Here is a 13,624-nt window from a genome sequence, read left to right as displayed (position 1 = left end):
AAACTCCTTCCTGCTACCTCAAGGCCTCTGTACTTGCTGTTTCCTCTACCACACACACTTGTCCCCAGGTGTTTTACATGACTGGATCCTTTACATTCAGCTCTCAGCTTAAATGTTATCTCAGAGAGGCCTTTCCTGACCACACTCCCACCACCTGATGCAGCACCTCTCTCTAGTCTCTTCATAGAACCAACCAAGACACAATGTTTTTATGTATTCACTTAATTGTTTATGGTCTTGTTAGGATGTTGGCTCCCTGCACATGACGATCTTGTCTCTCTTGTTCACCCCCAGGTCCATGTCACGGTACCTGGCACATAGTAGGTACTCTAAACAATTGCTCAATGAGTGAATGAATGAATAGGTGAATGATTGGCAGGGAAGCATCACTTGTTTCCCAAATGGCCTTCTCTCCCTTACACCCTGTTTCTCTCCCTCTCTCAGATACGGAGACATGGTGCCTAAGACGATTGCAGGGAAGATCTTCGGCTCCATCTGCTCCTTGAGTGGCGTCCTGGTCATTGCCCTGCCAGTCCCTGTGATTGTTTCCAATTTTAGCCGGATTTACCACCAGAATCAGAGAGCTGATAAACGCAGGGCACAAAAGGTAAGCCTCAGACGCAGGGATGCGGGGGCAGTGTAAAGGATGCGGGGGACCAGCAGTCAGGGAGCCAGGCCTAGAGCTCCTGAGGATCACTGCACAGACAGCCTCTGGCTTTGCAAGGTAAGGTAGCTTCGGTCCCTTCCTGCTAATTGGTCTCCTGAATTCCAGCCCATCAGTTCCAAAATGCAATGAACCCTCACTTATCTGTAAACCATCCACCTTTGGACATTCTATGGCAATTTCCTTGGCCTCTGGCTCCACCTACACTCCCTCAGCCACTGCCACTCAGCCGTCCCTGCACTCCTCCCTCTCCCAGCCAAGAGCTTACTAGGAAACATAATCTCTTTTTAATATCCTATAAAAGCCTATATAAAACCCAGTGACAAAAATAAATTTGTTGAAAAGAAAAATAAATAGTGTGAAATGAGAGCATCCTAAGGTCACCGAGTTCAAGGACAAATGGCACAACAGGCTTTAGGAATCTCCAAGATATCATGGGGTAAAGGCACTGAAGTCAACTGCAGGTGGTGATCAGGAGACTAACCATCAGTCCTGGGGAAAGTGTTAGATTATGTTCAATATACACTGCTGAAAATGGCAGGAGAGGGTAAAATACGGTCATTTGCCCATGCAATGAGGAAAAATGTCTGAAGGCTTTGGTGCTCAGAAAGAAGCCTCGTTTTCTAGCTAGCCCTCAACTTTGTTTCTAGAACAACTCATCGACTCAGCCAACTCTTGTTCACTTGCATTTTTAAGGCATCTAGCCAGTGAGGTTTCTGGGTAGTGACTTTTCCCCAGGTTTCCTCTCAGAAGAGGGTTATCTGGGTTGGGGAAGTGGGAAAGCGGTATTTTTCATTGTCTTCAGATCTGGGCTGAACTGTGGTGCCCCTTCAGCAGCATCTCAGCCCCCAGGGATTATGGCCAGAGCCTTTCTGAGGACAATGGAAAGGAGGAGAGCTGTTGAAAGACTGGCTTTTGGAGGCTTGGGGTTTTGTCTCCTTACTTTATTCTTTTATCCATTATTCCACAAACATTTATTGAGCACGTACTATGTGGTCGGCCCTATGCATTGCAGCCAGATTCTTTCCTTGCTACAGAATTCCTGCTACTGGCCTTCTGCTTGCAGGGATAACCTCCAGGTAGCAGGGCTTGCCTTGGGTGTAAAGGCTCAAAGGGAAGTTAATGTCGTTATGGAGGAAGAAATCCAGAATTTCAGAACAGATCTGTGTATGCCGACCGTCACAAAGCTATAAAGGTTATGAAAGCTAGCTCCAAAATGTATAATAATTATTATATAACAATTTACATATAATTGTATAGTGAATCTAGTTGGTTCCCACCTCTAGCCTATCACCTTCTGTGTGCCTTTATGGTTGGCTCCTTGCCTCCTGTCCCCTCTGCCTCTGCTGAACTATGTTTTTATTTATGCTGACCTAGTCTGTTAAGTTGCCACCTTAAGATTTATCTTCTGGCTCTGTTCGTCATCCTTTCTGTCCCATACACGCCTATCTCTTACCTCTTCACCCAGGGTTTCCCTACCTCCTGTTTCCTGCCAGTCATCCCAGAAACGGAAATCTTACCTCTTTCCCTGTTTAAGTCAGGCAGCAAATTTGAATAGGGTCTAAATTCATTATGCAGAAACTGGGATCTCCTTCCCACAATCAGGAACCAGAGACCCTGAAGGGCCAGGGATCCTCTAGTGGCCCCGCCCTAAAGGGGCTAGGGCTAACACAGGTTTCTGGCAGAGCAGGTGAGGTTCACAGGAATCCTCAGCTCAACCACTAGCCCACGGCTGTGCACACACCAGTGATAGCCCCTTCCAGCTGTGTTCTCAGTCACTCCTACAGCTACCTTCCCCTCCCCTGGGAATTGATTTATTATTATTATTTTTTAGAGATAGGGTCTCACTATGGTGCCCAGGATGGAGTCAAACTCCTGGGATCCAGGAATCCTCCCACCTCAGCCTCCAGAGTAGCTGGGATTACAGGTGTGTTCCCAGCTCTCCCCTGGGACATTATAAAGCTCATCCTGTGTGATTAAAATCTAGGAGCAACTTAGGCTTCTTCCTTCCTCTAGCTGCTAAAGATGAGTCTCCCTCCCTCCCTGCCCCTTTCCCTCTCCCTCTTCTCTCTCCTCTTGAAATCAGAGTAAATATTTACAGTGTTTTCACCTTGCCTGGATACTGTTTCTCCTCAAGGCTGCTCAGCTCTGTCTCTGTCACCTTGGGCTTCCTATAAGAGGGAAATAAATACTTGCTGCTCCAGCATTGAGTCTGTCACCATGGGTCAAGGCAAGTAGGTGGAAAGTGGAGAGATGGGACGGGAAGGAAGCTAATGATAGTTCTCAGCCTGGGCCACATACTTGGGAGCTAAGTAGCTATATTGTCATCCTCTTCCCATGACTGGTTTGACTGGGATTATTACTAAGATTAGTCTGTTACTATTTGCCTTAGATACTGTGTCCTCTGAGCCAAGTGAACTGGAGATAAGGGGAGGTCTGGCAGTGGACAGAGAGAGGGGAACATCCGGAGTGGGGCATTTGGTCCCCATCTCCAGTTCTGGTGCATACCCATATTCTTTTTTTTTTAATAAAATGTTTTATTGAGATAATTATAGATGCTCATGTAGTTGTAAGAAATAACACAGAGCAATCTCTTACAAAGTTTGTCCACCAGTTTCCCCTAGTGGTAACATTTTACAAAACAATAGCACTATATATCACCACCAGGGTATGGACATTGTACAACCAACCAATCTTATTCAGATATCTCCAGTTTTACTTGGACTGGTATGTGTGTGTACATGTGTGTGTATAAGTTCATGCATCCACTGCCACAGTCAAGAGACTGAACAGTTCCAACACCACAAGGATCCCGTGGGATGCCCTTTTATAACCCCACCTTCTGCCCTAGCCCTGCCCTGTCCCTAACCCCTAACAATGATTACAGTCATTAGGAAGGAGAAGGGCAGCCAGCATGTGTAATGTGTTCAGCTTCTCCCTGTGCACGCAGGAGAGATGAGCTTGAACTGAGACACCATGCAGCCCTCCTGCAGTGGGCCTTCTCTGCTGAAGGCTTCCCAGCTTGGAGCTGGGGAGAGTTTCAGTTGTCCTAATTAAAACCATTTATTTTTCCATCATTTATAAATGTTTTAATTTCAAAAATGTTATATACATGAATTCATGCAATAGGTAACCTTTGGGTATTGGCTTTTTCCATTCTATATGATTCCTGGATTTTCATCCAAGTTGCTGTACCAGTAATCCATTCATTTTTATTGCTGAGTAGTATCCATGGTACAGATGTACCAGTTTGTTTATTTGCCTGTTGAGAAACACCTGGGCTGATTCCAGTTTTGGGCTATTACAAATAAAGCTACTGTGCACAATCATGTAGAGGTTTTTGTGTGAGCATAAGTTTTAATTTCTCTGAAATAAATGTCCCAGAATGCAACTGCCCATGTTTTGGCTTTCCATTTCTTTCTTTTTCTCCTCCTACTGCCTCTCCCAGGGCAAGAGACAGAAATACTCATGGTTAAAAGGCACCCATCAGCCAGACAGGAAGAAAGTGCTTAATTGTGAGAGGCCTCTCAAGGATTGATAGAAGTATCAGCTTGAACATAGATGGTGCCTGCAACTGTACCCAGAGTAGCAGCATTCTCCTTCCAAATCCCCTCTCCTCCAACCCTGGAGTCTCCACATTTGTTGAAAATGCAATCTCCTGGGCTTTGCTCGAATTTCGAAACTTGTCTGATGGTGGAAATTCAGGGAAGGAGGAGGAGAATGTTCTGGAAGCAACATTCGGTCTGAAAGTTGGAGGTCCTGAGCTGAAGTCTTGATCATCCACTGCCTTTCCCTGGATAAGTTACTTCCCCTCACAACCTCCATTTTTTTTTTTTTTTTTGTCTTTGAATTTATCTGGATGATCTCTAAGCTCTCTTTTAACTCTCACATTGTTCTTAAGGCCATGGAAGAGGATGAAGCTGACCAGTCTACTCAAGGATTGAGCCCATTACAGTGGCTGTATAAGCATGGCCTTCCAGCCATCTACATAGGATCTTCTTCCTTCCTCAGCCATCATAAACGTTGCTTGAGCACCTGTTCGGTGTGAAGCCCTGTGTTGGGTGTTAAGAGATAAAAATATGCATAAGCCACATGCCCCAGGCCCCAAGAGCTCAAAACCAGGCTATAGAGCCCCACCCAATTTCATATGCTGGGTATGGTTCTGTAAATCCATTGCAAACCTTTTTATCCTGTGTGGGAAGTGATTAAATGATCTAGTACATTTGGTATGACAATCTGTTGCTTTAATAGAGCCCAGGGTAAGATATGATTAAAAGAAGTGCCACAAAGAAGAACAGGAGAATCTTTCATCTCTAGAAACTAATGAAGACGGACCCCAGATACAAGAAAGGTCTGGCTCCAAGTGGTGCAATCAAATTATATAAGACTATAATAAGCTTGACACAATTGGATTTCCATATGAAACTCTCAACACCCAGCACTCACCCAAAGCAAATGCAGCCACATCCTCAAATGATGAGGAACTTGCTTGAACGTAAACATCTAGCCAAGGGTAGGGCTTAAGCAGGATTCCCACAGAGTAGAACTGTCCTGACCCCCAATCAATGTTCTCTGCTTGTAGAGAGGAGGCATGATAGCACTGATTTGCCATCATCCTTTCTCTCCCAGGTTCCCTTTTTTATTCTCTCCTTCATCAAGAGGAGCAGTCTTCCTCAGACTTAAGGGAAGATCTTTCAGGCTCAAGTCCTGGCCCCTTCCCCATATTTAGAAGCCTGGGAAGGGAGTTGAATTGTTTCTGCAAAGAGATACTTCCCACAAAGCAAGAGATATACGTCCTTTGTGCTTCTGTTGACCACCTGAACCCCTGAGTCAGTGGCCTCCTTTTAGCAGATGAACCAGCCCAGCAGGACACTTGGGGAGAGGGTGAGAAGAAGTGGAAATTGCCACAATTTCCTTAGGACTCTTTTCCTGCGTAGAGTCCATGCTGAAGTTGCCTGTGGACTTGCTCAGAGCCAGAAGGAGGGACCCTTCTACTCCAAGATGGGTCTGCTATCCTTGTGGGCTGTTCTGCTTCCAGTAGCAAGAGCCTGGGGCTGTAAATAGTTATACAGAGCCCAAACCTCAAGTTGCATTTTTTTTAACCAGCAAGAAACCTCTACCCAGTCCCTTCTCCCTCTCTCAGTCTCATTCCTTAGTCCTCTGTCTTTGGTTGTGCTACTGTCATGGTGACAATGATTACAGTCATTAGGAAGGAGAAGGGCAGCCAGCATGTGTAATGTGTTCAGCTTCTCCCTGTGAGGCAAGCAGGGGAGATGAGCTTGAACTGAGACACCATGCAGCCCTCCTGCAGTGGGCCTTCTCTGCTGAAGGCTTCCCAGGTTGGAGCTGGGGAGAGTTTCAGTTGTCCTAGTTAAAGCCAAGTAGTGTATGGAAATGTGTCCCATCCTCCCTTCTTAGGCACAGCCAGTCAACTGTCACATGTACCTATACTCATTCCCACTGTCATGTGCAGCAAAACAAACATATGTTAACATATACATGCAGCCGGGCACGGTGGCTCACACCTGTAATGCCAGCACTTTGGGAGGCCAAGGCAGGTGGTTCACCTGAGGTCAGGAGTTTGAGATCAGCCTGGCCAACCTGATGAAACCCCTTCTCTACTAAAAATACAAAAATTAGCTGGGTGTGTTGGTGGGCACCTGTAATCCCAGCTACTCAGGAGGCTGAGGCAGGAGAATTGTTTGAACCCAGACGCAGAGGTTGCAGTGAGCCGAGATTGCGCCACTGCACACCAGCCTGGGTGACAGCGGGACTCCATCTCAAAAGAAAAAAAAAAAAAAAAACACAAAAAAACAAAAAATATATATATACATGCATGAGTCCACTCCCGAAGACAGAAATACAATTGTAAATGTGCTTATTAACTTTAAAAATCGAGAACTTACTGTTTACTGGGGGTACATCAGTAAACAAGGCAAAAACTCCTGCCCTCAAGGAGTTTACATTTTAGTGGGAGAGAAAGTATCAAGATAAATATATAAAACATATCTTTCCTTAGTAATAAGTGCTAAGAAAAAAATTGCAGAGGAGTTAAGAAGCATTGAAGAGCACATAGGCACCCTCCTTGCTTTTCTCATAATTAACTCATATTTGGGGACCTACTATATACAGAAAACTGTACTGGACCCTAGAGGAGAATCAGGGCAGCTATCACATACACTCCTCTAAGGAATTTGCAGTCTAGAGATAAGAAAACTGAGTAGCACAACTGAATAGCACACGGCATTTTGCAATACTGAGTAGATAAAGGTCATGAAACCTTTGGGAGAATAGAGCTTGGATGAGTGATATTTCTCCTGCCAGGATAATACCCGGGCTGGAGAGATGAGTGGAGACTCCTGAGAATTCTGACCCGACCAAGCTATACAAAGTGGGTACACAACGTCTCAGACCCAATCCCTGGGTCTATAACTGGAGATGCATGAGGTTGGAGAGAAACAGCCTCATCCCCTTCATCAGGTGTCACCTGGGAAGCCAGCCTCACAGTGTCACCAGGCTTGCTGTCTTTTTGTATCATGGTCTCCCTCATTCTTTTATTATCTCTGCCAATCACAGAAGGCCCGCCTTGCCAGGATCCGTGTGGCCAAAACAGGCAGTTCGAATGCATACCTGCACAGCAAGCGTAACGGGCTCCTCAACGAGGCACTGGAGCTGACGGTAGGTACCTAGAGGACCTGGGCTGGGGAACATAAAGGGGCAGATGGGCTTATTTTCTCTTTCCCGGGACACCAGCACTCCCACCCCAGAGCCCTAGTATGAACCCCAAGGAGGACATGTTTCCAAACTTTCCCCAGGTGACAGCCCCCCATTCACACACCACTCCTATAGGATTATCACCACTACCTCTAAACCAGGTTTAGACCAAGGGCCTCTGAGCCCAAAGGCTAGCATATTCAATGCTGACCCTGAAATTTGGTCAAATAAAAAACTTTGATTATTCTATTGCCCTTTGACCTTTAGTAGAGAAATGAAGGAGCTGGAAAGGGGAAGAGCCACCAGCTTTTTACTCAATCTCTCTTCTTTTTTTACTAGGGCACCCCAGAAGAGGAGCACATGGGCAAGACCACCTCACTTATCGAGAGCCAGCATCATCACCTGCTGCACTGCCTGGAAAAAACCACTGTGAGTCCCAGCCCATTGCCGCCTCCTTTTCAGCACTGACCCTGACCCTTTTCTAAGGCTGTACTCACATCTTCACTCTGGGCCAGATGTCAAAGTCTGTCCCCTTCAGATCCAACAGGTAGTGATGGGATCTATTGGCCCTCAGGTGGAAGACCCTGAGGAGTGGGGCAAGGTCACCAGGGTGGGAGGCCAGCTCTGTCCTGCAGGAGCACTGAGGAGGCCACTCCCCCAGCCTCCCACATACTCCTACACTCATCTCCAAAGCCCATTTCTTGATTACTGAGGACTTAGGGGTCTGCCTATCCGTTTCTCAGTTCTGACGGGCATCACCCTTCAAAGCTTGGGCTGAATTTGTATAGGACAGTAGAGAAGAGTGTTGATTTCTGTCCCACCTCTGGGGCGGGGTTGATGCAGCCTGTTGGCCCCTTGGCTCCCTACATCCTCCTGCAGACAGTGTGTGGAGGCAGTGCATGTATTTCTCCAACCAGGATTCAGAAGTACCACACCCCCGCCCCCGACGCCTGCCCAGTCACCCTGCGGTTCTCAGGGGATCCAGATGCTAACAGGCTGATTGTTAAAACAGAGCCATGGTTGAGGGTGCCACAGCTGGAGTGTGGAATGATGCTTGTGCCTAACCATCAGACTGAAAGGAAGGGCAGTGGGGCCAACCCTGGACCCTTGGCAGATAAGTGCTAGGAATAGCAGACAGCGAAGAGAGGTCAGGGTAGAAAAGCCAATGAGAAACAAAGTGAAAGCCTTCCTGCTCCTTTCTAGAACCTCCTCCCCAAAGAGTCTATATTCAGGGCTCAGTACACTAAGGAAGGAACTTCCTAATTCTAGATGTTCCATATCCTGGCCTCCCAGATGTAGAGAGAATAAATGTTAGATGACTCCTTTTTTTTTTTTGGCAGGGAGAGGGGTGTGGGGCTGCAGGGACAGGATCTTGCTGTGTTGCCCAGGCTGGTCTTAAAACTCCTGGCCTCAAGTGATCCTCCCACCTCAGCCTCCCAAGTAGCTGGAACTACAGGTGCACATCACCTTGCCTGGCTTAGATGACTCTATCTGAGCCAAATGTGGACACTGTGGATGGCAGTTGAACCCAACAAGGACTTCCAAAATGGGAGGGTGCTCTGCGAACCCTAGTTTACAGGATTTATCATCAAGAATGTATATTCGTATCTAGACTTTCTCTCAAAGACTCTGAGCTTGCCAAAGGGATAGGCCTGAACCCAACTGCCCTTTCCAAGTTGCATGTGCTGGGTGGAATGTGTAAATTGAAAGGATATGGGTGAAAACATTTGGGTTTGAAGGACTGGAATGTTGGCATTGAAGAAATCGGATTTTAGAATTGAGGGATGGAATGCTGGCATTGAAGGGATGGAATGCTGAATTTGAGGGAAAGAATGTTGGATTGTGGGGGTGAGATATTGGGATTAAAGCCCTGGAATGCTGGATTTTAGGGGAGGAATGTTGGACTCAAGGGGTGGAATGTTGGGACAGGAGAGGCAGAATGTTGGGATGGAAGGAGTGAATGTTGGGGTTGAGCAGGGTCCTGTTGGAGCTAAAGGGTGGAATGTTGGGACAAAGCGGGCAGAATGCTGGGAATGAGGGATGGAATGTTTGACTCAAAGGGTGGAATGCCGGGATCAAGAGATTGAATGTCAAAACTGGCTTGGGAATGCTGGAATGTACAATCAATGGTGTTTTTATCTTCTGTTGGCATGTTGTCCTGTAGGGGTTGTCCTATCTTGTGGATGATCCCCTGTTATCTGTACGAACCTCCACCATCAAGGTATAACTTTTTAAAAATTCAATTGATGTTTTTCTCCCTGATAATTCTGAGTCTGTGGATTCTCCCCTTTTTACCCCCCGGCCTGGTTCTGTGCATGTGCTGCTGATTCTTCTGGGGCTCCTCCTACCTCTGCTGTCACACCCAGCACCAGCTCAGGCTTCCGGTTTCTTGTGCTGAACCACCCAACTGTCTTTCTAGTTCCCTCTTTGGACCTCCCCAGGGACATGGAAGGGGTGGTGGAACATGGCACCAGTGCTGGTATCCTGTGAGTCCCCATGTGCCACATCTGTCTGTGCCACATCCCAGCTCCGTGGGGACTCCTGGTATTTGCCGCCAGGCTGGTCTTTCCCTGAACTCTGTTCTCATGCCATGTCTCTTCAGACTTTCTCCTCACTCTGGCAGCCTTAGCCAGACCATTAATGCCATAGATTTGTAGTCACCTTGGCCAAACAGCCATTTTTTAGTTATCCTGGGTTCAGCTATACCCCATCCCAATGGCCTGCAGTCAGGAGATAGTTTAGCAATCCCTTCCCGTGCTTACACTTGACCTAGGGAATCCTGTGCCTCCAGGTATATTAAGGACTCATATCCCATAATCAGGTGGGGAAAATAATAATTAAAAGAAACCCTATCCCTGACAGTTTGCCCCACTGGCCTTCAGGATCAATGCTCTCCCAATTCTGTGAATGACCCCCATGTTTAAAAGCTTTTGTCACACCCTTACCTATTAAATCCAGGAAAGACAACCTAGCATACCCACTACCCACAGTCAATGACTCCTTATCTGCCACCTCTGGCAGATGTTGTACGAAGCCTGGAAAGTAAAGTCTTTGCTTCTAGCTGTGATGATGCCACTGAATCCCTCTGTGTCCTCTGTGTCCCTTCAGAGCTCAAAGCTGTAGATGGAGTATATGTCACATCATGATTTCACAGCTGCAGTCCCTACCCTTTGAGCTGATGGCCAGGGCTGCCAATATGCTTCTCTTTCTGTCCTCATTGGATGCCCATGGGACATCACCCCTCCTGAATGCTTATCTGTGATCTGGGCAGCTGGGAGCCCTTCCTTCAAGGTCCAGAACAGAGACAGGCAGGCATACAGCGTATAGGGGCTTACCTCTCTCGTCCCTACCTCTTTTTCCTACTTCTTCTCCTTCTACCTCTCACAGAACCACGAGTTTATTGATGAGCAGATGTTTGAGCAGAACTGCATGGAGAGTTCAATGCAGAACTACCCATCCACAAGAAGTCCCTCACTGTCCAGCCACCCAGGCCTCACTACCACCTGCTGCTCCCGTCGTAGTAAGAAGACCACACACCTGCCCAATTCTAACCTGCCAGCTACTCGCCTGCGCAGCATGCAAGAGCTCAGCACAATCCATATCCAGGGCAGTGAGCAGCCCTCCCTCACAACCAGGTGGGTGGTTTCCATCATCCCCAAAGGCTCGAATCATCTCATTCCCAGAATTAGACAATCGCAGCATTAGGAGAACCTTGAGGATCCTCTAGCCACTCCCCTTATCTAATGCATGAGCCCCTCTACCTTCCTCCTTTCCTTGCAAGGAAACCCAAAGGTCCTTCATATGCTGTTGGAGTAGGTACTACAGTAGTTTAGGCTGAAAATGGGGTTAGGTAACGGGGGGGAAAAAAACTTTAAAAAGAATTATATATATACCTATAAAATAACGTGTCTCTAGATACACAAAAATGATCTGATCTGGTACAAGGAATGGACCAACCATTTTCTCAAGAAACAGTTTTCATATTTGTGTTACTCATGGCTTATCCTAGGCTGATTTTGAATCCCAGAGACTGACTTTTCCCTCCCTCTCTGCTTATATTTAGGCCACTTCCCACTACCTCCAAATGGGTTGCAGAGAATTCAGGGAAGGCAAATGCCAAATGCCACAAATGATAGGTAAACAATCACTGGTGGGAGTGATGTACACTCTGCAATTCAAAGCCTACTATACACAACTTGGTAATTGGTAGTAGTTCAGAAATAATAATTAGAATGGATTATTACAAACTGATTACAAAAGGCAGAGATAGAGGAACAACAAAATATCATCCTGGTTACCATGAACAAGGAATGTAGGGGGTCAAGGAAGCTTTGGGACGCTGGCCAGCAGGAACCATCATCAACTCACTCTTTTCTATCCCAGTCGCTCCAGCCTTAATTTGAAAGCAGACGACGGACTGAGACCAAACTGCAAAACATCCCAGATCACCACAGCCATCATCAGCATCCCCACTCCCCCAGCGCTAACCCCAGAGGGGGAAAGTCGGCCACCCCCTGCCAGCCCAGGCCCCAACACGAACATTCCTTCCATAGCCAGCAATGTTGTCAAGGTCTCCGCCTTGTAAAACCACTGGACAGAGGGCCAGAGGGGGTAGTGGGGAATGAAGGGGACTGGCATGTTGGTGGGTGGCCACTGGGACCACTCCCTCCCCCCTCTCCCCACTATTTCTGCCTGCCCCATTGTACCCCTAGCACTGAGACTTGTGCCTGGAAGGAAAAAGAGGCAGCAAAGGGGCACCTGAGGTTCACGCTGCTAGCGTGGACATAGCCCTGTGATACTGCATCTCACTGGGGCCAGAGGAAGGGAGGGAGGGTGGGGGGTGGGGGTCGGGGATGGGCCAGTGGGGGATGTAGGCTATGTGCCAGGACAGGGCCTGGATGGAGGAGCCTCAGACTCAGACCAAATAACAATTGTTTCTGGAGACCCCAGTGAGGAAAATACAAGATCAAGAGCAGCAAAGAGGCCAAGTTGTCACAAGCAAAACAGGAAGAAAATATAACACTGTGTATTTAAGCACCTTTTTCAAGGCTCTTAATGGATAATATTTATTCATGGGAAAAGGTGGAAAACAAAAACACCAACGGATTTTTGTGAAATGTTTTTCTCCATGGACCCAACACCTTTGAACCAAAACAATGCATTTTGTGAGGGATTTTTTTTTTTCTCCTTTTATAGCAAAAGCTTTTAGGCTAAGAAGTCAGTTATTGCTGAGTTCTCTCTCCATTCCCCCAGGTGGGTGAGGTCAACTGAGCCTGGGCCCCCACTGCCCAGCTGACCTGCGCAGAGCTGCCAAGTGACCACACGGCAATCCTTACCCTTTGTCTGTCCCTGTCTCCCTTGTCTCTGTACCTCTCTGCTTACCCCTGGCTGTTTCTGTGTCCAGCCATCTGTCTCTACCTGGATCCCAATGATCCTGAAACACATCAGTAAAGCCTTCTTCATCACTGCCATGCACAACAGACTTGTGCCTGGGAGTTCTATCTGTGTGAATGCAACTGCAGAGGAGGAAAGAGTGAAGAAAAATTGGGAGAGTGTAGGGGTAAGGGAAGTCTACCTCACAGAACAGAGGTGCTTCCCTTGGGGTTGGAACCACTAGTGTTTGCAGTTTTGGTTTCTGGGAAAGAAAGGGAATGAACAGATTTATCACACTGGAATCTTGAAAAGGCAAATCGCCAACATCTGAGAAGCGGTCAACTCTGGTATGTGCCAGTGAGGGGAGAACGGAAGGACCCAGGGCTTGCAGCCGCAGCCAGTCATTATGGCACCTTGATATGGAGTCTTCCTTCAGGACCCACCATAAAGCCCATCCGGAGCCCTTCCAAGAGGTCCCAGGAGTAGTTTCCTCCAGAGAGGGCAGTGGTACGGGGACCAAGATTCCTCTGACTTATATCACACCTGAGACAACTCCCACACAGAGGCTGTGGAAGGGTAAGCCTGTGTGCCTCAAGAAAAATGCTTCAAAGCAAAAGCAAGTAAGAGATTCTAGATGATTCTTACCTGCTATGAAAGATGCCTTGATGTCTGAAGAGGCTTCAGCCTGATCTCCCTGAAGATAGCTGAAATGGGGGAGAAGCCTGATCACCTCTGTGCGAGCAAAGGAGTGAAGATTATTTCTTGAACACCTGGACAACGTATCTGTTCAACTAGCTTGCACCCTGGTGGAGCTGGGGGCAGCATTTCTGGAGTCCTCCTAACGGTTATTCACTGCTTATAGCAGAGTAGGTG

General features: G+C 47.3%; 1 protein-coding gene across 2 annotated transcripts in view; it reads left to right on the top strand.

Annotated features, from left to right (window-relative positions):
- KCND3 (potassium voltage-gated channel subfamily D member 3) overlaps positions 1–12,219 on the top strand; it is a 215,084-nt gene extending 202,865 nt beyond the window's left edge. Inside the window, exons 3-8 of one of the 2 annotated variants that reach the window (XM_025387597.1) lie at positions 445–607; positions 7,241–7,342; positions 7,718–7,807; positions 9,543–9,599; positions 10,766–11,013; positions 11,762–12,219. In XM_025387597.1, coding sequence (XP_025243382.1) covers positions 445–607; positions 7,241–7,342; positions 7,718–7,807; positions 9,543–9,599; positions 10,766–11,013; positions 11,762–11,963 — 862 coding nt within the window. In that variant the 3' untranslated portion in view covers positions 11,964–12,219. The remainder of the gene's footprint in view (positions 1–444; positions 608–7,240; positions 7,343–7,717; positions 7,808–9,542; positions 9,600–10,765; positions 11,014–11,761) is intronic. The other variant, XM_025387607.1, reaches the window with a different exon arrangement.
- Positions 12,220–13,624: the final 1,405 nt, after the last annotated feature.

This window comes from Theropithecus gelada, chromosome 1, assembly GCF_003255815.1.
Source record: "Theropithecus gelada isolate Dixy chromosome 1, Tgel_1.0, whole genome shotgun sequence".
NCBI classification, from domain to species: domain Eukaryota; kingdom Metazoa; phylum Chordata; class Mammalia; order Primates; family Cercopithecidae; genus Theropithecus; species Theropithecus gelada.
This window is presented reverse-complemented; position numbering and strand designations above follow the sequence as displayed.